At 41.0% G+C, this 26,583-nt stretch overlaps 1 protein-coding gene across 7 annotated transcripts in view; it reads right to left on the minus strand.

The window, feature by feature from the left end:
* The window catches only part of pde4ca (phosphodiesterase 4C, cAMP-specific a), a 51,707-nt gene that overhangs the window by 13,994 nt on the left and 11,130 nt on the right, over positions 1 to 26,583 (minus strand). Inside the window, exon 1 of one of the 7 annotated variants that reach the window (XM_040022079.1) lies at positions 22,088 to 23,475. The exons of 4 other annotated variants lie outside the window; for them this stretch is intronic. In XM_040022079.1, coding sequence (XP_039878013.1) covers positions 22,088 to 22,161 — 74 coding nt within the window. In that variant the 5' untranslated portion in view covers positions 22,162 to 23,475. Of the gene's footprint in view, positions 1 to 12,116; positions 13,106 to 22,087; positions 23,476 to 26,583 lie in introns of those variants that run through there. 2 more of the 7 variants (XM_040022077.1, XM_040022078.1) reach the window with 2 other exon arrangements.

Genomic DNA, 26,583 nt, shown 5'->3' on the forward strand with positions numbered 1-26,583 from the left:
ACCTTTTCATGTTTCCAGTTTAACCCATCTCTCTCATCGTATCTCTGTATTAATGCTGCTTCCTCGCGTGCTCTGATTATGAATCTGTTTGTATTTCCACACGTCTCTGTCTGTGCAGCTAAATTTAACCTCCGTTCGCATGTGAATCCAGAAAGGCAACACTGCAGCTAAAAATAACCTTCAGGTAGAATTCAGAGCCCTCCTCTCTCTCTCGCTCTCTGTTTGTCATCTCCGCCTCACAGAGCAGCAGATTCTTCCCTCCATTCATGAATATTTATGGAGGAGTTTCTATTTGAAGCCGATACCGAGCTAAAATTAGACCGCGGATCAAAATACCGCCTACGCCATTCCCCCACTGCTTTTTTTTTTTCGCTTCCAGTTTTTTTCTCTTTATCTCTCGCTGAGCTGTTGTGAGCCCAGTGCAGGGAAGGGAATCCTGACTCACTCGTGACACTTCACTGCTCACCTAGTACTCCAGCACCCCAGCAGACAAAACACGTAGTATTTTTGCATTGTGAAATCACAATCTTCTAGTTGTGGTTCATACAGTTTTATAACAAATCCTTTAATTTATGTGGCAAAAAAGAAGAAAAAAGAGGGGGGGGGGAAGTAGCTGTTACCATGGAAACAAGCGATGGAGATCTAAATAGGTGATAAAGTAAAACAATAACTCAAAAACACATGCTATTTTTGAAAAAAATTAGTTGTTGTTGAGGCTGTTAAGTTGTGAGTTACGGATTTTATAATTTTCTAAACAGCTGAATTGAGATATTCTATATTCGAAAAAAACATGAAAAAAGCCGTTTACAGTTTTTCCCGTAATGTCGTTTCACAGTAAGAACAGTGCAACCAGAATATTCCAGTATTTTCTGCACACCTCCAATGTGCACAATCTTTAACTATACAGTTAACAAAATGTGCATTAAATCTGTCAGCTGAGGCATTCTGTAGTCCTAAGAGGTCAAAGGTCAAGGTTCAAGCCCAGTGTGCGCATCGTCTGAACAGGAAGCTCCCACAGAAGCTCCGTGACTGGTTGGTCTTCAAAAATGACTCCTCCATTGTCTTTTTGTTTTTCACAACTGGCACCCACCCACCCGCCTGCCCACCTCTCCTCCTTCTCCGGCACCCTTCCCACTCTCCACTCTTCTCTGCTCCAAGAATAAAAAAAAGGGATTTTTAAAAAATATCCCTGTTAGTGTGGGAAGGTGTTAATTATAGACCCGATAAAACTGGTGATGAGTGATAGCTAACGTGTATTTTAGGTTCTTCCTGCCGAATTAAAATAATCTATTCATTCTCTCTGAGGACAGAGTCCCTCTGCTGGGCCTTAGTGAAACTGCTACAGCCAGTCAATGTTCATGTCTGAACAGAGAAAACTACGGCATGTTATTCATTTAATAATTTATTATTCAGATATTTGTATCATTGTAGCTTCAGCACAGACAAAACATGCATTCTGACGATTTTGGGGCGAGTCTTTGAACTTGCACATTGTATGCATTGTAAAATAATGAGGTAGAGACGAAGTTTTCTGCAGATAAATCAAATTAATCACTGAACAAAAACCCGAGCTACTTTTGTTCTTAATTATTGCCACGCTGTAAAAAAAAAACCCTGACTGAAAAGTTTTTCTACGTGCAGAGACGGTGAAAATAAAATCTCATATAAAAGCTAAAAAGCCAGCTGAAATGCGTAATGTGCCACCTGTTTGAGATTGGATATGGTTAAATAGAACATCCTAATTTGGCATCTGCATTCGCACACCAAGCTTCAAAGGTGGACATGAATGCACATGCACTCGCACACTTAATTACTTCTCTTGTCTAAAGACCAATTAGAGCCAGCATTCCTGGACAAGGCAAAGACTTTTAGTTAAAAAAAAAAAAAAAAAAAAAGGTGTAAAGAGAGAGGTGTTACCATGTTTGTTATTTAAGTGGTTGGCTGGTAACAAGTGTGATTGATGGCAACCTGTCAGTGGCCCTGATACTTGACACCCCGCCTGCGTCACCGCCTGTCATGGCAACGTCAATCCCATCTGGGGAGCATTAAAATACAGGAGCAACGGCGAGCGAGAGAGGGAGAAAGCAAGGGCGAGATAGGCCTGTAAACCAGGGCAAGCTGTCATCTGAACCTTCATTCATCACTCCCAGGCCTTTGCTGTGACACAGCCAGAGGTAGAATTAGTTGCACCAAAGCCGAGCTGCGCGACGAACTGGGACGTTTATTCAAATGCTGTTTAAACTGATGCACAGAGCATTCGCTTCATGCAAGAGAAAATCGTGCTTTTGTAAAACTTGGGAGATAATCTGAAATGATTTCTAGTATGCGACAATGTGTCAGTGTGAAACAAAAGCAACAATGCTGTGAAATTATTACAGCACAAGAGGCACGAGAGACATTCTCCGCCCGGCTTGAGTGAGACCACAAAGTTCACACCAGCAACTAAGAGTCCACACGCTGTAGCTCAGCACACAGAACAATGGGAACAAAGGGAGAACAGATGTGGTAAAAGTGGTCACAGTAGAAATCCACAGAGGTGATTTTGAGTATGGTGAATCAGCTCTATTTATCCCAGAGCACAAAGTCATCAGTTTGTGCTCTGGGATAAATGTTGGTTTTGTGTGGCCCTTCGCACACACAGCCAGGACCACCCTGTTGTTTGTCTTGCGCGTCTTCTTCTTCTATTCTGTAACATCACGTTACTGAATCTGGCCGTGAAGAAACCCGATGGAGGTGGTATGTGTTTACATGTCGACAGTGTAGCTAGATTAATTCACAATTGCCTTATCTTTTTCCCAGAGCACCAGCTGCAATCCATCTCTGAAAGTACACTTATATTTTCATTGGTTTCTTGCATCTTCTAAATATTTTCTAAAAGCAATGTCATGATTATTTTATAAATCTGATTATGTTATACACTGTGGGTGGCTTAAATGAAGTATGGTAAAACAACACGTCTCATGGAAAATGTTTCCTTTTTCCATGAGTACATCTTATCAATTTACCTTCTCAACCATGCTCTGGAATATGGCGCAGTTAAAGTAGTGTGTTTGAACATCATGCAAGGACATTTGCCTTGAATTGAAGATGATAAAAAATTCTAAGCATCCAAGAAAATCCACCAAGTAATGGCTCAAAAAGAAAAGGGGGTCATGGAGAGGACTGGACTTAAATGCTGCGAAATGTGGATTTCAAACAGAAAAAACAAACAAAAAAAACTCTTTGACTTGTCAGATCACTAAATGAATGTTGCATGAAAGAGTGGTGAAATAAATATCAGACACAGGTCTGACAAATTATGCAAAAAACCTACAGGAAGTAAGTTATTTATATCTCAGTTGGCCCAAAATAAGCTTCTGAGGCTATGGGTACATTTTCTACAGGAGAACACTAAATCTATTGAGATTTTGATATTGACTGAAAAAAGCGTGTGGTGTTTCACAGAGGATCAAATGTTCCTCATTTCACATGAATGTGTAATAAAGACAGTCACAACAGATTTAAGGAAAGAAACTTATCGGTTGTCTTGTCTGTCATGTCACTGACAACTGACTTGTGGACCATTAACCCAAAAAGGGAACAGCCTTGTGACAATTAGCCTAGCTAAACTTAGCTTAGCATGAAAACAAACAAAACGAGAATTTAATCTCATTCGAGGCTCTGTGCTGGACTCATGTTTTAGTTGATAGGACATGTTTATTAGTGAGTTTTACAGGAGCTTATAAGTAGATTTTGTGCCCCTTACACAAAGCAAAGTTAGCTTCTGAGCTAACGTTCAACAACAAAGCAAACGTGTATTTCTCAAAAAGCCAAATTAGCATTTAGCTGAATAAGCTAAATATGTAAGAATGTGTTTCTCTGTTCCTGAATAATCCTCCTAAAACACACACACAGAGCAGTTTTGCTATATACACTGTAGATCTTTCTCAAACCATACAGCAAAGCAGCACAGACATAAACCGGACTGCAGCTGTGACTGCTTAAGAAAGTAGTTGTGAATAGCAACACAAACAATAACCTTTTAGCTATTTTCACACTTTACAGCCAACAAAAACAGGCCCAGCAGGTCAGCCTCTGAGTGACAGAGGAGAGCTAATTATAGACATTGTGCATTGGTAATACAGATGTCTAACCACTGTTCAGAATGAAGTGAACCAGTAAAAACTGGTTTTAAAAGTGTGTAATCCAATGTAGAAGACACACAACAAAGACAGGGACTCAGAATCATTTGCCTTATCTTATCATTGCCTTAAAAAATGAATACCCAACCTATACTTAGATTATTACCTGCTGAATAAATAACATTTGGCTTAGAAGAGGTAAACTTACAATTTCCTAGATGACGTAAAAGCTTTTGTACAGACATACTGTAAGAAGTTACTATTCTAGTTAAGGAAGACTTCACGTTTAATGTGATTAACTATTAACCTAAAACAATGCATGATTTCTAAAGAGGCAATCCTAGATAGTCCTATAGAGGAATATATCTGTTAACACTAAAATTAACAATTACCATCAGCTAATTTCAAGCAACAAAAGGGTTTGGAAGTCAGTATCGGTAAGTAAATAGTTAGGATGTTGTTAGATTATTCTTGTTATGTCTGTAAGGAAAATCTGAACGGTTCTTGCAGGCAAGGAAAAATTTTTGGAAGGTGACTATCTAGTAGTCTATCTAGTATCATAACTCACTTAGCTGCAACCTTATTTTCTGGTCCAGTACTGATTGCTCGGAAATGACTGTGTGCAAAGTCTGGAAGGATGGATTCCCTCCTCACTACGGTCAAGGTGAATAACTAACAGGATTTATACATATATCACACTCATGCAGTATTACATTACATTTGTCAAACAGCATTTATTTAACTTAGAGAAAATGAGTGTCAGAGGTAAAACACTGCAGGTTCCTCAGGACTTTCCCTCTGATGGCTTCAGTCACCCAGCTGTCTTCCCCCAATTTTTTTCTTCCTTTGAAAAACAACATAAAGTCTAGATGTGGAGCTCTGATACCGTTTACAATGTGAAATGACTGCCGAGGACAATCTTGCTGTCAGTCATCAGTTAGCTGATACAGTGTAGGCAGTGGTGAGATGTCACAATCAGAGGTGCTGTGGAAGAAGGAAATACTCGTTTTTCCAACAAATGGTTTTAAGTTACACTTACACAAGCGCTATCAGCTGCAAGAATTCCAACAATTTCAGTGCAGCCAAATTGCCCAGATATTTTTTTTGCATATTTTGTGCCTAATCTATGAAATTGAACTTGCATAAGGAATCTGTCACTGCAAACACATTCCATTTTCTTCAAATGTTCCTCTTTGCCTTTCCTTGAATGAACCCTGAAAGAGAAACTCGCTGTTAGAGCGACAAGCTGTAGAATGATGTGTGGATATCTTGCTGGCAAAAGATAGATATGTAGCTGACCTCTATTTCACTGCGAACTGTTGTTTAAATTGCAAGTGAACAGTGGGTCATACACATACATAAAGGACTCCTTGCATGGGAAAACCTCTAACTTCAACTCCAGATTTTAAATAATAAATAAATCAGTATTTCCATGCAGTTAAAAGCCACTTCAATGCAAGTCCACCTCATGGTATTAACTTGAGGTGGAAGAGGAGGTGGAGGTGGTCAACAAGTACAAGTACCTCGGGCTGTGGGTGGACAACAAACTGGACTGGTCATGCAACACAGAGCACCTGTATAAAAAAGCCCAAAGCTGACTGTACTTCCTCAGGAGGCTGAGGTCTTTTAACATCTGCAGGAAGCTCCTGAGGATGTTTTACCAGTCGGTGGTTGCTGGAGTACTTTTCTATGCTGTGGTGTGCTGGGGGAGCAGCACAGCAAAGAAGGACTCATCCAGGCTGGAAAAACTGATCAGGAAGGCTGGCTCTGTGGTCGGCATGAAGCTGGACACTCTGGTGACAGTGGCAGAGAAAAGGACACTAAAATTGCTGGACATTATGGACAATGCTGGGCATCCTCTGCACACGGCCATAAACAACCAGAGGAGTCTGTTCAGTGACAGGTTGCTTCTCCCAAAGACAAGAACCAACAGACTTAAAAACTCCTTTGTCCCACACGCCATCAAACTGTTTAACTCCTCTCTGGAGGGGAGAGGGAGGGGAAACAGGAGGACAAAGGAGGGGGGGACAGCTAAGCTGTAGTGCCTTTACACTGTGCAATACTTTTTGTTAATATCCAACATTGCAATAGACTTCAATACTTGAAATGTGCAATTCCCTTGTATTCTTATTCCTATTTATTCCATTTATCCCTTTTGTATACTCTTTATTTATATATGTCTCTGTATTTATATATGTGTATATATGGTATTCTGCTCACATTCTGTAACTTCTGTCGGTGCTGTGCTATTTGGAAACCGAATTTCCCAGAGGAACCCACCCGAGGGATTAATAAAGTTTTATCTAATCTCTAATCTAACTTCAACCAAATTTCATTTAATGAGGAAAAGTTTTAAAAACCACTGCTGTGGCCATCGCTCCTCTAAATAACAAACTTGACAGCGAAGAACAGTGATAGGAGCACCTCAAAAGGAAAAAATACTATTAATCAAGCCAAGCATTGGAAACAAACAGTTTTAAGTGAGGCAACAAAGGGTTAAATTCCAGCTTTACTCATAGACGTAATTGTTTCCACATTAAAATGATTCATTAAAACAACAACAACAAGCAATATTGCTAACAACAAACCTCAGACCAGAGGAGGGTGAAAACAACCGTCAGGGACGACTCACAGCTCATTTGAATGTCGAATGTCACAAATGTAGGATGACATCAAGCGACCTACAAACTGAAAATGGCAGTCGGGGTGAAATGCAGGGGGCAGGTCTGGAGTTGCACAAACAAGAAAGGAGGAAAGAAGATCCAGCCTAAGGTTTGCAAAAGACTGTAGGGGACTCGTTTACCCAGAAGGACCAAACCTGGTCGCGTAATTGTTAGGCAGAGAGGCCCGGAGAGGCCTACAAGCCACACAATCAGTACAGGGCTGCATGGATGTGCATCCACGGTCTCTGCAGTGTCAACAGACTTCTGGATAAAAATATAAAAATAAGGTACTTAAAAATATCATCATTAAGTTTGTAAATTCTGAACGTATTTTAATGACCAACAAATCACTCAGTTTGTTAACACAACAAAATACACCTCTCAGCTTTTCGTGTATTTTGAAGGTGTTTTTTTGGAGACCTGGAATGTAAATGTTCCTGTCTCTAAAGCACTTTGGGTATAATTATAAGCTGTAAATAAACTAGACGTGACAGTAAAGACAAAAAACTTTACGCTTCTTCTTTTCCAATAAAAATAATTTATTCAACACAAGTCAGTGGGCTACATACTAATGTATTGCCCACATTTTCATGCCTGTATCAAGCAACCTGATTCCTCTTTATGAAGAAAATGACACAATTTCAGAACCCTGTGTGGTTTTCATGCTTTGTAACAAACTGAAGTGCACATACAGGCCATCCATCCATTCATCCATCCATCTTCATCCGCTTTATCCGGGGCCGGCCGCGGGGGCAGCAGCCTAAGCAGAGAAGCCCAGACCTCCCTCTCCCCAGCCACCTCCTCCAGCTTATCCAGGGGAACACCAAGGCGTTCCCAGGCCAGCCGAGAGATATAATCTAGCCCTGGCGGACTGATCCCCGGCTGCCAAGACACATACAGGCCACATCTTTAAATATAAGTAAACCTTTGCATGATGAATCTTCCTGTGAGGTCATCACCGGCTACTGAAACGAAGTAGTCTGCAACTCATGTGTCCATTTAAAAACAGGTAAGAGAGCGGTTTCACAGCCATGCTCGTCTGTGCGCCTCGGGCCTGCAACCCATCAGTGGACCTGCTGCCTCCGTCTGAGACAGATGGTCCATGTCGCTTCACTCCCCCGTGGGCCACACCATCACTAGGAAGCACTGATGAATTAAGAAATGCTTTGGAAACACTTTCAGGAGACATTTATTACGACAAAGTGGCTTTTGGCTGAGAAACCTCCTCTACTTCGCCAGGACCTGTGAGAGTTATGAAGCGTAGAGGGCACAAGATGAGTTAATCACTTCTGCAAATGAGCGCGGCGACTGAAAGCTTGGATTCATTTATCAAGCCCGCAGTGACCTGGCAAAGTCAGATAATATTTGACCCCGGCACAAGTGTTGTGCGATTATCTCAAAGACAAGAGTCTGTGTACGTAAATGAAGCAGTAACAAGAAACATCTATCTAGAAACTACTTAACAGGAGTTGGCATCTAAAGCGTTAGAGTGGATCCAACATTCACACTTAGAGACGTTGATAAATTAGGCAGATGAAGATTTCTCTTTCCTCCTCCTCTCCTCCCAGGTTGAACTGACAGGGGAGAGTGTTGGGTTTCTAAAAACGCACGTCTAAAGCTCAGCTTTACTGCCAAAACTGTCAGCATTGTAACGCACTTAATTTATATTAAATTACCCTGAGCATAACTCCCAAACACCTAACAAAGCCCACACTTGTATTTGCCATCAGTGGTTTATTTAGAAATAATCTGTAGGATTTTTCCATCCCTTCCATCACTGTCAAACCTGCGTGATATTCCGTGTCACTGTTAATTTTGCGCGCAGCCCTCTGCTGACACGGCTGAGGTAAACTAGATCAACAGCCTGTGGACACACAGCTGCCTGCAAATGGGCTCGAGAGAGGGGGAGAAGAGAAACGGCTCGAATCGATGGAGCTAATCACCCAGCTTTTAATTTTCGACCCGACAACAAGAGCGGGCTCTGTGATTTGTTATGCAGAAAATAACAACGTAAACCTTTTACCCACGAGAGGTACAAAGAAAAAGAGCCATAAACGTCCTGCTGAGGACGATTAACTTTGCAGGTATTTCCGCTGGCCAGTTTAAAAGTTTGCTTTTAAAGTTTGCTGTGAGGGATTCACCCTGAGATCACCATGAATGTAAAAATGTACTAACTGTGACCCACTGCAATAGAATTACCACCATCATCTATTTTTCCATAATAAGGGATGAAGTCACACCACTTTTACCGACTCAGAAATATTGTTACCATGCCATACAATGCAACTACAGTTACCACAGTGTTGCATTTATTTTTACTATAGCTTGACTTGCATGCGAGCTCCAAAACTGTTTGGCTTTAAGTTTGACTAGGGAGTAAAAGTGAAGCTCCCAGCTGGGCCCCAGCATGCTGAAAGGTTGAAGATGAAATTCTGTATTATTAAAATAGTTTGTTGCTGTCTCTGTCTGCCAGTTTTTATATTTGGTCTTATTATTTTTATAAATCCACCCAATTCTTCCATCTTTTTCCACTTCAACTCAGGGTCAGCGTGGGGCTGGAGCCTATCTCAGCTATCACAGAGCAAGAGGCGCGGTACTCTCTGGACATGTCGTCGATCTGTTGCAGGGCTAACAAAGAGGGACAGACAACCACAGCCACTTTGGAATCACCAGTTAAGCTAACATGGAAGTTCTGGACCGTGGGAGGAAGCCAGCCAGGCGGATTCAAACACAGGACCTTCTTGATGTGAGGTGTTGGTGCTAGCCATTACAGCTATTGTGGCCCCCTCTCCAAAATCATTCTGTTCTCAGCAAAATAGAAGCAAATATAATTAAATTAGACGTGCCTAACAGGCTATTTTAATACCTTAAGGCGAATATTACTTCCACAACATTCAAATTAAAAAAGCTTTACACGCCGATGAGCTGCGACTGTCCCATGAATTGCGTGGGAATTTCTCTATCCACGTTTCAGCAAAGTTTAAAACAGTTGAAAGGAGAAACCAGTAACCACCACCGGACGCAAAAATATCGTCAGCACTCACCCACCAACTTAAAGAAAATAGCATGGCATGCATAAAAGCACCAACCCTTCTATCTGCTGCGCTCACAGACATGTAAAAACATGCATAACCTCAGCACATATCCATCTAAGTCGAAGGCCTACTTTCATGTTTTCTTCTGCAGTTAAGTGAGATAATTGGCCTTTAAATCACGCACTGCGGCCACATGAGACGCTCTAAGTTTGGTGTCTGATGTCAAACGCTGCAGATTTATATCCTTCCTCCCCATGCAGGTTTAATTTGTCAGTTCATCTCATGCCTATGTGGGGATCTACTCATGCATGGCTATATTTTATAGACAAAAGGAGCCGAGGCTGACATCAGAGTGTCTGCACTGGCTCCATAGATATCAGCTGTGATCTACTTTATGTGGACTGGCTAAGAAATAACAAAAGGGAGGATAAAAAAAAAGAGGGGAGGTATGAAAAAAGATATAAAGACCATAAAAATGGTTTATACTACCGATTATAAAATAAATGCATATACTTCATAAGGCTGTCTCTGATAATCTCATGTGTTTCTAATCTGCTTGGACTTCCTGTAACAAATTACTGAAAAAAAAAACAGGCCATTTATTGGAACTCGGGCTCCAGCAAGAGTCAGTTCTTCCATCAGCATCACCGGCACAACCTCCCAGATAAAATAACTCAATCCAAATAAAGATCTCTACCTCCCGGTTTCTGATTCCCCTCTTTGGCCACATTTACAGATCTACTCCAGCAAAGACGGCTGCTCGTAAAGCTCTGACCTTTTTAGATCCACGGGTGGAAGTAATTCGAGCAGCAACGTAATGAGCAAACGTCCAGTGTCTCCACAGTTTGACATTTTTAGGTAATTTTGCTTGTTTAAGAGTAGAAGTCAGTTGCTTTTCCTGGCACGGGCCCCCAAGAGCAATGAAATCATATGGGGCAACTGCCCTTTAAAAGCCCCACTGCTCACAAATGTTCTGCATTACATCTGATAAACAAAGACCCAGCCTGAGAAACAGGACAGAGGACAGTAATGTAAACACGGCTTTATCTCCGAGTCCTCCTTCAGAGCCTCCCTGCTGGCACTGAGGATTATGTGTGAAATTACAAAAGTTCTGCGGGAATTTTTCCTATGAGAAGGACAGCAGCATTCAAGCTGCATGTCAGATAGATAAGCTTTAATGAGAAAAAAGTATTGCGTTACGAAACAGGATTTCTCAAACTGATGTGCGAGACACACAGAAAAAACATCCTGACGGTTTCCTTCACACGAAAACTTTGTTAATGTGTAACAGAAACAGGCCGGCTCACTGCTACAGCAGCAAAAATCATGAATTAAGTAAGCCACCATGTAAAATCTGCATCTCTGAAGGGCAGCAGGTATTCGGTAAAGCAGTGAAATCCGAATGATGAAGAGTGTGTGGATGTGTTTTCTCCGATTTTACCATTTTTGTTGTAAAGGTATTAAACCTGTTACATAATTGCTCCACTTCACTACTCCATCACTGTATAGTCTGCATTAAATCTCTCACACACATTTGAAATTACAGTTGGACTTGTGTACTGCTTTCTGCCTAACACATTATAAAACCTTCTTGGATAAGCCACGGTGGTAATTATGAAATTAAAAAATATCTGGACAGCAACCAGAATTTTTGGTTTTTTCCCCCCCCCAACCAGGATATACTGCAATATTCAAATGATCCAAAAGCTATTACTTTCACACGCCCTTTCTCCTCTCTTAGTTTGACCCTTTTTGAAAGTTGCAAGATGTCTTCATAATGAAAAAAAAGACACGACAGCGGGCACTGTTCTCATCTGGAACAGTGCCTGAAAGGGGCTGAAGAGCAAATGTGATTAAAACAATATATATATTTAAGGAAATGCTGATTTGGACCAAAACAACTGATAAAGAAAAAATGTTTTTGTGAATATTGCAGCTGATAAAAATAGTTTGAAGTCTAAACACTTCCATATTCAGATATACAGTACAAAAAAAGAGGTTTGTTTTTTTAATCCCATTAGAGTCACTCCTGTATGTTCCTGTTTGAACTATAAGGATCTAAAAGAAAAAAGATAGACAGTGATACCCTACGAGCGATGCAGTGTTTTAGGTACTTGGAAATAAACTTTGGTTTCAATAAAAGCCAGTTTTACCAGTAGACCCATGCTCCACAACTTCATGCACATCTGCATAATGACACGTTTGCTGTGTATGTCTGTGTGTTTAAGAGATGAAAGAAGACATGAAAAAAAAGGAAGACAAAAGCACCGAGAGTAAATAACATAGCTCTTAATTACCGCCTGCGTTTCTGCATGATGTCAATAGGCCTGTTGACAGCACACGGTGATCCCCATATGTTCCCACTCCGCACTGTGATACTCCGTTCCACAGAGTAAAAGAACCCACAGTTCGTTGGCACACTCATCTTTTCTTTAGCCTACTCTCTGTAACTCGTCCTCACCCTCCTCTTCTTGGCGACTCCGCTTGTCTCCCTCTCTTGGTTCTCCTCAGCTTGTGGCCGCTCTCATCTCTGTAAAGTCCGTCCCGCTTCCTCGTCTGTCTCGCTCGATCAGGCTGTCCAGCTCTCCACGGCTTCCCGGGAGGTGGCATTACCTCTGGCAGGAGTGGACACCAGCACTATGACCAGCGGCTCCAGAGGAGTGCCAGGATGAATGGCACGATGGAATCTGCCGCCCCGGGCGAAGCTGTCGCTCCTGTATTCTGGTGAAGATTTGCTTTCTCTGGGATGATACGTATAAATTTTTGAGTGTAATCTGTCCTGATCACCTGAATTCCTCCAGGCTGCACTCTCCCAGCTGCACGTCTGTCTGCCTTGCAGGCTGTAGAAAAAGCTTTTCATCACTCTCAGCAGAGCTCCATTAATCGGTCCCCCATGTACATCTTGTCTTTGCTCTGGGTCTAAATGTAACGCAACACTGTTGCCCTCTTCCCCCTCTCCCTTTCTGTCTGTCTGCTCTCTCTCTCACACACTCGTCTTCTGTTTCTCTCCCTGTGCTTTCTCCTACCCTCTTTGGCTGCTACACCTTTAATCACCGAACAAACAGACTTATTTCCTTTCCCTGGACAAACTTGCTCTCCTGCTCCAGTCTGTCACAGTAGTCCTGTCATCTGCGTGTGTGTGTGTGTGTGTACTTTTTGTTCAGACGTGCCACAGAATGTGCACAGAGCTGTACAAGCTGGTTGTGTAAATGTGTGTGTTGGTGAGCGTGTGCACTGCTGAACAAGTGTGTATGCAGGCATGTGACTCAACAAGTGTCTCTAGGTGTGTGTGTGTGTGTGTGTGTGTATGCATTAGACTTAAAGGGGAGCAAGTTTCAGAGTGAGGTCAGAGCTGAGAAAAGGGGCGGGAGAAGAGCCAGCACAGTCCCTGCCTTCCCTAAATGTTATAGACATTTTAACCCCTTCCTGCTCTCTCTCTTACACAATCTTAATACCACTGCAGGATCGCACTCTCTCGTTGGGCACAGTGTGTGTGTGTGTGTGTTGGGGAGGCCATGTATGTGTTAGGTAAAGAGATTGATGGCAGGATGAGTGTGATACGGTATTACAATAAGTAGCTCTTGGGACACAGACTGCTGAGAACGAAGAACACACACACAAGCACACACACACACACACACACACACACACACACACACAATATGTACTCATGCACAGGCTTAGGCACACGCAAGGTCACCCATGACCTAAACAGATTGTGTATTTGAAGAGCATAAATGTGAAAAGTAAATATGAAACCTTAGCTTAGGTTAACTTTCTGTCTCCAAACGAAATCTTTCATAGAAGAATATTTAACAAGAAATCAGCAAAATGAGACACGAGGCAGCTATTTTACAGACAGACAGATTAAATGTGGTTGTTTTTCACTGAGGACAAACACCTTTGTAAAATTTTTAATAATTTGATAATTCCTTGTTACAATTTAGAGAGCATTTGGTACTGAATATCAGTTTTAATTGTAATAGTATCCACTGACCAGGTGCTAAAGTTGGACTATAGGACATTGCAGCCTAAAGATATGAACTGTGGTGTTTTTTTAATAAGTATATATTTTTTTAAACTAACTAAAACTGCAAGCAAAGAAGTAGAAGCAATTCATGGACAACATGTGTATCTGCTCTGCCTAACAGATACAAGATATTTAGGACCAATTCAGATATTTGGTGATTTAAATATCTGATATTTCAATATATCCGCTGATATTTTCTGTTTTTTCAGACATAAAAAACAAAAGCAGAGTTGTTTTGTGTACTTTTTCATTTACTCATTTATGTTCTGCCGGCTCTGCTTGGATCAGCAGGTTGGTGCCAGCAGGGAATTTTGCAGAGTGCCCTCTGGTGGACAAACTATAGAATATGAACACTCGTAAGACGTTATCGTCATACCATAAATCATCACATTTGCATTTATGAGCCATAATAAATAAAAAAAATAGATAAACAAATAGAGAATATTTGCTGATAACGTCGTTCCGCTGATAAATCGATCAGCCTCTAATCTGCTCTAACACAAACTGCAGTTCTTAGCATATCCATGTTATTTGTAAACCAAGGAGCTCATCATTAACTATATGCTTGTAGTATTAATACTATTAAACTGTACTGTTTGCAGCACTCATGTGAAAAAGGAAGTCTTCACAGGAATCTATGCACTCCTTTTAAAAACTTAGTACACCCCATGATTCAGCGTCACATTTATCTGCAATAATTTGAGGTAACTGCTTTCTATATGACTTCATCAAATTCCTCCACACCAATAATTTGACCCACTTTTCTTTGCTGTTTCAGTTCATGGAGGTTTGCACAGCTCACTTAAGATCCCACCACAGCATTTTAATCCAGTTGAGGTCCATCTCAACTCTTTTCTCTTTAAGTCATTCTGTTGTAGATTTACCACTTGTGCTCTGGATTATTGTCCTGTTGTGGAACCCAATTCAGCTAAGCTTGAGCTCACAGAGAGATGGCATCACATTTGAGTCTAGAATACTTATATCGAGGAATTCATGGTTGCCTCAGTGATTGCAAAGTGCCCAGGTCTGCAAAATGAGCCCAAATCATCACCCCTCCACCACCGTGCCTGACAGTTGGTATGTTTGTGCTGATATGCTGTGTTTAGTTTTTGCCAAATACTACATTGTGCATTATGGCTTAATCTGTCCAAAGGACATTGTTACAGAAGTCTTGTAGTTTGCACAAATATGCTAACTTTCTCCTGGTAGCTTTTCCAAACAAGGCACACTTGTTCTGTGTTTTTCTAATCATGCTGTCATGAACTTTAACATGTAACATGCTAACTGAAGAGCCTGAAATGTAGGCTAAAGTTGTCATTTTTTTAAGGTTCTCTGAGGATTACACAATCTGACCTGAATTTTCTGGGCTATCCACTCCTGCAAGGTTGTGGCATTGTGTCAAGACATTCAGAAAATCCCTTTTCACAATGCTGCACACCATGTATATGCTTGTTGCATATGCACCTGTGTAACATTTCCCCACATTTCCCCACTGTGTAGCCCCCAGCCTTAGAAGAGGTTAGTTTACACTATTGGTCACCTGCTCATTCTGTTTATGAAATTTTAAAGTTGAATAACCACGGTCGGTGTTGCACGAGACAGCACTGCATTGTTAAGTTCAATGAAAGCACGTAAGCTAAATGACCAAAAGAAGCTATTTTAAGATTAGGATGAATTCATGTTAATGAAATTATGTCAATCTTTTTTTTGTCAATATTTAAATTTAAAACAAGCCAACAGGAGCTATTAAAAAGTGTGATAACAGACATTGCTGATAACATCTTCAAGCTACTTGAATCTTTGCAAAACCACCTGCTGCTAGCTAGAAATCAGAAATGTGTTTGTGTGCCTATAACTCATAGTTACAACCAGAACGAGCGAAAAGCCCAACAGACATAGAATGACCCGAGGCATGACGACATACTGTCAAGCTACACAAAACACATGCCCATAAATGGCGTTGTGCTTCATTCTGCGCTATGATATGCTTCAATTAAATTGGCAAATCAATCAATAGCATCACTTCATCATCATGGAATTCACAACCGTTAGCACGGAGACAATAGGTGAGAATGGAAAAGAAAATGCAAGGAAATAAAAATATCACAATATAGACTCAATAGTTTCCTTTAATATGAACCAGGCTCCTTTCAGAGGCCAGAGGGTTTAAAACACATCACAGGACCACTGCTCTGCTACATACATATGAAAATCTTATTACCCTAAATGCAGAAAGGTCGTTTCATTTTTTTTTTTTTCCACACGCCTTGGTTTTATATTACAACTTTATATTTCCATTGGTTGAGACACACACACAGCACAGACAAATTACAACTGCAGTGTTTGCTCAGTCAAAGTATTTGATATGACCCTTTACTATAATACAAAGGTTCTGTGTCTGCGGTAGTCAAGAAAAACTTCCATTTAAGGAAATCTGAAGAGGTGCACACAAAAAGGACCAATCGTAACCGCAATCTGAACAGACATACAATACTGCTTTGCATTACAGCTGCGGCGAGACTGAACTAGGAACGGTCACAGCTTATAAATCCAATCACACCGACTACGGTGAATTCAAATTTAGCCGTGAGCAGGAACGACTGTGGAAGAGTATTAGAATCAGATCCATCCTTATTTGATGAAGGAGTCACCAAATCTAAGTCTAGTTTCCTGCTTGTATTCACAAATATCCTTTGTGAATTTATACACTACAAATATTGTACTAGCGTCCAAACCAGGCTTATGAAAGGGAAGACTCGATCCCCTGTGGGATGAACAGTGTCCTGATGCAAGCGGGATGAGACTGTGCTATGAATTAAACTTTACAGGCTCTGCACTTTCTGACACGTTTTCATGACAGGAAAATTGTTTTCATGTGCAGTTAGAAGAATTGAAAGTGCTTATACAACACGGTGCAAGAGCATTGTTCTTTGTAATCTAGAGTGGACATGAACACACAGACACACACACACACACACACTTGCTGGTTGGCAGCATACCAGAGGATTTCAGAGTGTTTCATGAATCTGCGTCATTGGTGGTGGAAGAGACTTGATGTCTGAAGAAAGACAGACATTAAATGTTTGGTTCTGCTCAGTGTCTTCACTTCCCCACTTAAGAGAGTCGAGCTCCGAAGCGCTTGGGTGCCAAGGCCGAATCGATGTTACAAGGTCACTTTTGGAACTCACAAAATGGTAGATTCTGGCTGAACTTTCAGTGGTGGATTTAATAGTCCACTATTTGCAAAGCAAGCCTCATGACATCATGTGTTGGACGCACGAACGAATGGTTAACATTCTTGAATAACGAGCTGTTTTGAAGTCATCGAGGAGTACTGTGTGTCAAAGTAGCCGACTGTCAGCGAACACACCGTCTCTGATTTGTAAAAGTAGCTAAAACTAACCAGATGTTTAAATGAATGCAAAAAAACCCAAAATATTTATTTTAAAAAATGCAAAAAAGGACATATTTAAATTGCAGAATATGTAGGACACAGTTCTCCAAAAAATGTACATTTTATTTGCCTCTGTCATCCAGAGATGACAGATCTACACACCTGCATAACATCTAGTCCAAATAGACGATAGAAGCTTCAATCAAGTGAAAAATGACCTTCAAATTGAAAATGTGGGTATGTGTGGAAGCCACACTGTTTCCAAAAAAAGAGTTAAAAGCAATTAAGTAATGCCCTCTCATTGCTCAATGCTTATCATGATCTCATTCCAACAAAATTAAAACAGATGCCACGATGGTTGCAAACAGTTTGTTCTTCTATATCTTGCGCTGTAGAAGCAAGGAAATGCTCTGTAAGTAAACTGCACTGATCGCATCACACAGATGTTAGACGTCACATGCTGTCCTCCTAAATTTGCCGGTGCAGAACATCTGGGTGTGAACACACCTTCACACCCAGACTTCATGTCAAATGTTCTAAATAAAGCTTTTATACACTTTTTTTGTCGTAAATTAAATGTGTTGACTGAGATTGGCACAGCAAAGTTTAGCAGTGTTATTAAAGCAGCTGCACACAAACACACACACACACGGCATGTAACAGGATCACCAGGAAGGAATATTCACAAAACTAACTGCTTCCTTTAAAGGAGTTACATGCTGCTGAATACGTATCAATTACGCATCTTCACAGCTACCTGAACTGCAAAACTGACACCACCCCCTCCCCACAAAAAACACAAAACCCCTCCCCAAAAAACAGGCAGTTCAACTTATTTCTTCACAGGCTAAATGTCATCAAAAATATTGAGCATGTAACAAAGAAGCAGCACCAGGTGTCAGGCTTTGGCTGTTGCTTGTGGCCTATATTTAACTTTCGGCGTCTCTGTGATGTCAACGTCATGCTACACCGTGTACTGTAGTAAAGGCTAGTGTGTCACCTCATGATTCATTAGGCTGCCATCTGCTAGCACGACGGCTTGCTTTTGAGGCTCATTTTATTTGAGGATTGGGTGGATGGCAAACTTGTGCAAACAAAGACACGCACACATATGAAAAACCCACAAATGCATACACACAAAACTCACATTAATAAGCACATGGGCTTGTGTGCACACTCAGGTGAATACTGCTTTACCAAGGATGTGATTATGGAATAAAAAACATAGGAAAATGTATGAAAAAAATAATCTTATTTCTGCCAAAAAACAAATAAATAAATAAGAAAAAAGGGACTTTGCATACGCCCTAAGAGAGGGATGGCAAACTTAAGCCCTGGGGATTAAAATTGGCCTATTAAAGACTCAAATCTGGCCCACTCCATGGCTTTAGGAAATGTAAACGAGGGCTTAAACATGCGGACTTTTACTGTATTTTCACACGTTTTATAGCATTTTCTGCTGATACAGACCTTTTCTTAGTTTTCTAATTACAAGTCAGTCAACCAATGAGTTACCAGAACTCTCTCCTGTAACTTTACATATCTATTTCCTGCAGTTACATATCTATTTCCTACAGTTTAAGTCCAAACAGTCGTGCTGACACATTTCTTTCATTTCCTACAGCAGCATTTATATGTGACGTGGAAAGACTGAAACATATTGTTGGAAATGCACTTCTTTTTCTTAATAATAATAACATCACATTTCAAGGGTTAAATGTGTAGCTAAACTTCTTTGAACAGACAGAAAGGATAGTGTCATCGCTCTGGCCGACTATGTGACCCTCGCATATTCAATAAATACGTCCATGTTTGTAGTGGGTACAATTGTTGCAGTAAGGTTTGTGAAAAAAAATAGTTATACATACAGTAAATTAATACCTCACTGAACAATAAATGTACTTTTTTTTTAGAAACTAAAAATGCAGCCGATCATCCTGTAACTACACTGTTAGAGTTGACCTTTGTTTGGAAAGCAGCCATTTAGTAAAAAGTGAAGTGTGAGGATCAGTTTTGTTTTTTTTTTGTCTGGCAGTGTTTTAGACTCTTAAAACCTTCAAACTGAATAAGAATGAAAGCGATGGCCCTCGATGTGTAACGACTCATTTAGAGATTCAGAAATAAAAGTAGTAAAATTAGTAAAATTGTGAATTTGAAAGACAAAAAGCTTGTCACATAGAGCAATGCGTAATCTAATGTAGCGAATACAGCATCACTACACAATCACAACATGGAGTCTGTTTAGTGGAACTAAAAAAGCCTATAAACACATTTATAATCCATCAAATGCACACAGCTCCCAATCGTTCACTGAACTCTCGCTCGTTCTGCAGCACGTCTCGGTATAACTTAGTCGGTTTCCCCCTCTAGTGGTAGCAAACCATTCGGCCTGGTATTGTCGACACACAGATTGTGTTGGGAAAAAAAGTTTGTGGGGTTTTTTAAGAAATGCCAATATTCATCAGTAATTATCTAAACTTTCTCTTGGAAAACAATCATGTAAGTTGTTTTATTTATTTATTTGGGGTTTTTTTTGTTTGCCGAATGATCCTCTCTGAAGTTTGGATAAAAGAAAGGCCTGTTACGTCCTCTCGCACTCTGAATACAGTAGAGCAGCTGGTGCTGAGTTTCGGCAGCGTTAGTGCTGTCCCAGGCCGCTGCTCGGGAATCGATGAGGCTCTGGAGGCGATTGGGGAAATCAGTCATGCTGAAAATATGGAGTACAGCAGTGACGCACAGAGCAGCTTCACACAGGCCCTATTGACTAATCTGGGCGTGTGTTTGTTGTGGAGGGGGGACGAGCAGCTATATTGGGACCTCTGACATTGACACTGTTAACCTTTGGTTGAGTGACCTTACATGGCACTTTTTGTTTTCCTTTTTATTCTTTCCAACATTTCTAAGCATGTCTACAGAGTATCGTTATATTGTGTTTTCAGCCTGGGAGCCTGCTGTCTCTCTTAGTCTACTACTGCACTCGTTATCTGTGCTAAAAGCCGCCCTATCTCCACCCAAGCACCCTATCGCTCCTTCACCACCCTCTCTTCTTTCCCCCCATTTCTTTAGATTATTTCTTTTTCCACTCGGTCAGCCATTGCTGCTGTATCTCTTACTTTCACCTCACCATGTCTCTCCCCATCACTCCCTGCTTCACATTAATGGCGTCTCCTCAAACTATCTTCTCATGATACCGTCTGAGAGCTCTCGTCTCCGGCTATGTTCGCTTAATGCAGCAACATGATGAGGGTTTTTTTATGCAACACACGACCAGAGAAGCCATAAAAATGTGTTGTGTGTTGTGGAGAAAGTTATAAGGAGTGAAGTGGAGGGGGGGAAGATGAATAGTGTCCTGGTACTGTCAGTACAAAAGACGATGAGAGTGTCATTATTGTGATGGTCACATTTGGATAACACAGACTCCTTTGTCTGTGTTTGTGTGTGTGTGCGTGTGCGTGCGTGCGTGTGTGTGTGTGCGTGTGTGTGTGTGGGGCAAGAGGGCAGAGATATTATTTTTCCTAAAGATTTCAAATATCTATCTAAATTAATTTCAGAACTATTACTCCTGTCGCAATGGCTTCTTCTCATTATCGCACAATAAATAAAGTTGTCGCCGTCTTTACTTGTGCTTAAAAAGAGAAACTTCCGAAATGCTTTCAGGGTTTCTTTTTTTTTTCAATCAGAAAGTTCAATGTACAAATCAGGTAATAAGAGAATAGAGGCTTGTTCTGTTCCCTTCTGTGCTTCTGTATTTCTGGCTGTGGTCTTAAATCTCCTGCTTTGATCTCCTCATATGATCCAAACAGGCTCACAGCTGGAGGAGTTCGGATGACACTCGTGAGGCACATGCCTTATGCCCAGAGTTCAGAAAAGTTTGCTGCAATGCATACTGCACTGTAAAAAAAAAAAAAAAAAAAAGAGTCCACAACAGCTCCAAAATGGGTGTTTTTAGTAAGAAGATTAACCCTCCCCACTACATCTGGAGTCATTTAGGTCCCCAGGTTCCCCACGGTGTGCATCAAAGTTCTTACTTTAACGATTTAAAATCTCTGTTTTGTTTTCTTTGGTTTTTTTATGTCTGTAAATTGAAACAAAGTGTCCTCCGTGGTCTTTTTCACAGATTTAGTAGATCTGACATTTTTCCTGATTACGCACATCTCCAATTACGCCCGGTGTTCGCGTCATCAGTCTCCCCAGTAAGTTATCACGATTGTTCTGTAAGATTTGACAGATTATTTAAAGGACTACATAAAAACACAGATGTTGTCTCCCACATCTGCCACTCGTATGGACATTGCTCTTATAAAACATAAAAGTCCTGCACCACATGATGATGATACCGTGCCTAACGCAGACAGCACAGCTTGGCTTGAGTCCCCCGACAAAGAGAGACGTCAGAGAACATAGACATTGATCCAGCATGCCACCCGAGGCCTGCACCCCAACAGCAACAGCCCCTGGCTCTGGCACACACACAACCACTTGCGTTAGTTTTAACGGGCATTAGACTGGATTTAAGTTAATCCAGAGTTTTAAACAGCACACAGGTGCAGATTCAGCATTACATGCACTGAGTCAAATACATTTTACCTTAAAGCATGAACTATGGCAACTACTGGAAAAAAATACACAACAAAGAATGAGCAGATGATCAAATCGATATGATGCGATGACAGAGACGAGGTGTCTAATTGTTACCCATCAGCTTGTGTTTTATATTTATATACAGCCAGAAACAAGCCAGCTTCCAATATTTCCTGAATGTCTGCAAACTCGTGTTGCCTTCACTGCCCATCACTAAAGATCATCGCAATCACAGTACCCCTGACGCTCAACTGGATACATACCCAATGCATGAGTGCCTGCGGGTGGAGAAGTTGCTGTGCATCTTCCTTGAAAAGCGAGAATCCTTGTTCATCATTTTATTGGCGGGTTCAAAAGAAAGTTTGGCTGAGTTTAGAGAATCGTCAAAGCACCAGCTTCTGCGTCAATAAAGAAAAATAACTTCTGCCGTTCGAGCAAAGCCCCCATACTGTCCGGAATCAGAAAGAGAGTCTGCACAAATTCCTTTATGTCGACTGCCGTCACAAGTTATGGCATCGGGAGGCAGGTTCCCTTGACGGGACGAGCAGGAAAAACAGATCCAAGAAGGACGAATGCAAAACAACTGCAACATGCAAAACAGCAAAACTCATCAGCTGCACCTGACAGGAGCAAGAATGGGAGTGAGAGCAACAATAAGCCAGGCCTGTTGAGTCTGCGTTTATCACATAAAACCTAATTGTTAGAAATGATTCACTTCCACCTCAGTGCAAAATCCATGAACCAAAGTGCATAAGAAAGAAAAAACTGACTGGCTGTTCTGGTTTGGGTCCCAGCTGTACGGATATGTCCATTTGTTTGGAAGGAAAATCAGAAAGGTTCAACTCAGAGTGTGTGCACGTGAACAGCCTAAAAAGGCAAAGAGTCTTGGCTGTTAAAGACCTATCGCACAGCGAGTTAGCATATCGCCTCACTGTATGTGAAAGTATGGGGCCGAAACAAATCTAATGAAACTGAGGATGGTGTCAGCTGTCAGTGCTCATCTGGGACTAATTCCTCACTGGTTCTCCTTTCGGCTCACCACAGATGTGCCAAGATAAAAGCTTCCCTTGTATTTTTTTCTCTCTCTCTTTCATACTCCTAAATAGGAAACACCAAGCTTGAATTCGTCCAAGTGAGCTTCTAACTGTCAAAGCCGAATTCCTCACCAACAACCTCCAGGTATTCTTTATCTTTAAAAGTCAGGTCCGACAACCTCAACACAGTTTTGCCTCTGTGAAAGTGGAATGAGCAGAGTTATTCTGAGCAGGAGGAAGAAAGAAAAAAGCTGGAAAGAGTGTTATAATCCCATCAGATGCTCCCTGGAGTGGGCTGTCCCATGTAGTCCCAGTCAGCGGGCCATAAAAGACTTCTGCTCTCTCTTCTCTTCTCTCCTGAGAGTGGTGGGACCAAACCGGGGCTTAAAACAACAAACAACAACACTGTCTCCACTGAGAGAGCGAGAGAGAGAGGGAGAGAGGGAGGGAGAGAGAGAGAGGTGGGTAGGGTGCTGTGTGGTAAAGAGGGAGAGAGTGAGTGAGAGCAACTTGCACAAAGAGAGAGGGTGTGGACAATGATGGTCACTGCCTGTGAAAGTGGACTAATATTAAAGGTACTTTGTGAAAATGTATTTTTTTATGTTTTAAAGTGAAAAAGAAGAATTTTAAGAGTGCATCATTCTTCTTTTTGTGAAAAAAAAAACAACAACTAAAAAATGGGTTTCCTTTTCCAATATTGAGCTTTTATGATTTTAAAATCATAAATATAAATCCATCTTTTTTTATTTATTTCATTTTATTTATTTATTTTTGGGGTGGGGGGGGGGGGGGGGGTTCAGTGAAACATGTAATTGTGGAAATATTTCAGAGAAGTTTTCTAGTAAAAGAGGAAATATTTCCTAATGAGAAGGAAAACAGATTTGGGGTCATTACTCCAATAACTAATTAATTAAGAAGCGACTTGGAAGTGAAGAATTCTCGGAAACAAAGAAACAATCAAAATGCAAAACTTAAACAACTACAGGCTGCTAAACCTTCTGCTGGAACATCGATAAACTTAAGACTGTTTGTAATCCATCCATTACTCTCAATACTTATCAGTCCAAGACTGAAAGGAAAGAAAGAAAAGAAAATTTCTCTGATCCAGTAACAACATTTCTCAACAGCATCAGGCTAGAAAAACATTTTTCATCTCATTTCCCCCTAAAAATATTTGAGTCCCCACAGAGTTGAACTCCAGCAAAGGAAATGTCTCTTTCCCCGACTCAGATCCATCAGAGAAACACAAATGCATCCTCCGAAGAGGCTCCCTGCCCGCATCTCACAACTTAATGTCCTCTAGTGGAAGAGAAGGGGAAATGCATGTTGAGGATCCTCAGCGTCGCCACACGTTTTTCTTCTGCTATTTTAACATACACCTCTGTCGAGGCTGCGAGCGCAGTTCACTGGGTTGGGCAGATGACCCATATGCAGAAGCTCAACCCATGTTTTAATGGAAGTAGTGACCCAGGATTATTACTTCAGTGGCTCAAATTGAAAGAAATAAGTCAGGATCATCACCTATAAATGGGGGACAAATGAAAATGTGTATTCTGAGAGGAGTAATCTCTTCCATGATGAAAGTGCTCTCATCTGTAGGGCTCGAGGGATCCCTGAACGGTTTATTGAGCATGAAAACAATCACATCCTTTTCCCTTCACACCGGATCTGTGCAGTTTAGCACCTGTGGGAAAGTTCAAAGCTTTCCAGTATTATCATCAAAACAAAGCACAGAAGGAGGGATCAGTTCCAGAGACTTGAACAGTGCTCTTGCAGATCATGGTGGCACAACACCTTGCTAGGATTTAGTTTGTTGGGTTTTTTCCCCTTTAATTTGTCACCTGTCTACACAGCCACTTCTCTAAAAAGAAATACAGTCGACGATCTGCAAACTGAAACCACTTTAGTTGCAAGTGATAACGCTGCTTTATTTATTTTAAAAACTCCTGCTCGAGAAATGAATACATCCAATAAATAAAGCAACAATTTGCGTGTTTTCTGGACAGTTTTTTATTTCCATTAAGATAACGTGACTGAAACACTGAATGGAAAAAAAAAACCTGTCATCCCAGAGCTGGCTTGAAAAAAAGTTTATTGAATGTTTAAAAGTTTTTCATGGAAAAAAAATCCTTTTGACTCGGTGTCTCTGGAGGGGAAAAAGAGACTTCATCAACTTAGACACAAAGTGAAAATAAATTTGCGCGCACGTTCTATATTTGAGCGGCCTGCGACATTAATTTTCCGCCGGACCCCCAGTTTGTTTAATTCTTCCTGCTTGCCAGTCATCCTGCAATAACTCATGTCCATCCATTTATTTGAGCTGTGACACTGCAGGCGGAAACTTCCTCAATGGCCTGGCCTCAGAGCTGTGTAAAACAAAGCCTGACATGTTGAGTATCTGCGCTGCCCTCCAGATATCTGACAATCAAGACTGAGCCTTGAAGTCCACTTGACTTCTTTTCCTCTAATATTTAGATTTTTAACAGACACCCCGAGCTCAATTAAACAGTTTACAATAAACTCTGAAATAGAAACATATCCACCAATGTCAAATACACCACCGTTTAAATGCTGCATGTTTAGATTTCCTACGGGGCACCCAGCTCTCGTAGGAATGCTCCTGCCAATAAAAGTAAGGCAGGAATTTACAGCACCAGCTAGAGTTTCTCTCGAGCTTTTAATCTGATTTCACTGAGGTGGATGTGCCTGACATCAGTGCAACAAGCTGGAGACACCGTGCAACAGCGCCGATTTGCATGGTGCCTACATCTGAGTGTTTATATGCTCAGAGTACACACTGGAGACATTTGCTTTTTAAAGTGCTTTACAATTTTCCACAACAGGTTCTTCTTTTGAGGACACCAACAGGTGTGAGGGAAGAGAAATACACAGTCCCATCAGAGTCCTGTTTATTCTCCCTATCTCGAGAAGTTATGGTCAAATGCAATCTAATTGGGGGACTAGGTAAATGTTTAAATTGCACTGAAAAGAATAAGATCATGGGCCTGACGTGATTCAATAACGGATCATAAAACTAAAGCTATCAACAGGTACCAGAGCAGCGCTGCCTGATAGAGAGACTGCTGCGTTGTTTCCAAAGAGATTTATGACCGCTGCAACGGAAGAATAAATTTAAGGTGTTTGAAACTCGGCAGGAAATATCCAGTTGTTTGAGGTGTGCTTTCGCAGCGAGTGCCGCGATTAAAAAGTGCGGCTGTTAAACAAGAAGACATTGCTGAAAGATTGAAGCGTGTCCTTAACAAGTGGAACAACAAACTGCTGATCCTGTGACAACAAGGATGTCGCTGAGCTGTGTTTACTGACATGATGGAAAGCAAAAGGTGAACAAAGCTTAGGAAAAACACTCCTGGGTGCAGGTAATTCAGCACTAAAGCTGACAGCGGGTTTGGAAAAGCGTTTCCTTATTATAAACTCAATGCTCATCAGCAGCTTTGCTGTGAATGAATTCTATAATTAGCAGATTTCATAGAAAGAAGAAAAAGCTAAACACAAGCAGGAACCACGCACCTATGTGCAGCCAGTAAATAAGGGCAGGTCTATTTATGGAAATGAAACTTTAGCACATTATGAGAACAAAATTTGGATTAGATCTTACCAAAGAAAGGCTAGTTTTATCCTGGCAGAGGAGAGCAGACATGACTGAAACGCATGAATATAAGAACATCTTGTGGTCAGTCTTACTTTAATAAGATAAGCTTCAGGGC

Source organism: Simochromis diagramma, unplaced genomic scaffold (assembly GCF_900408965.1).
Source record: "Simochromis diagramma unplaced genomic scaffold, fSimDia1.1 OVJJ01000205.1, whole genome shotgun sequence".
Lineage (NCBI taxonomy): Eukaryota > Metazoa > Chordata > Actinopteri > Cichliformes > Cichlidae > Simochromis > Simochromis diagramma.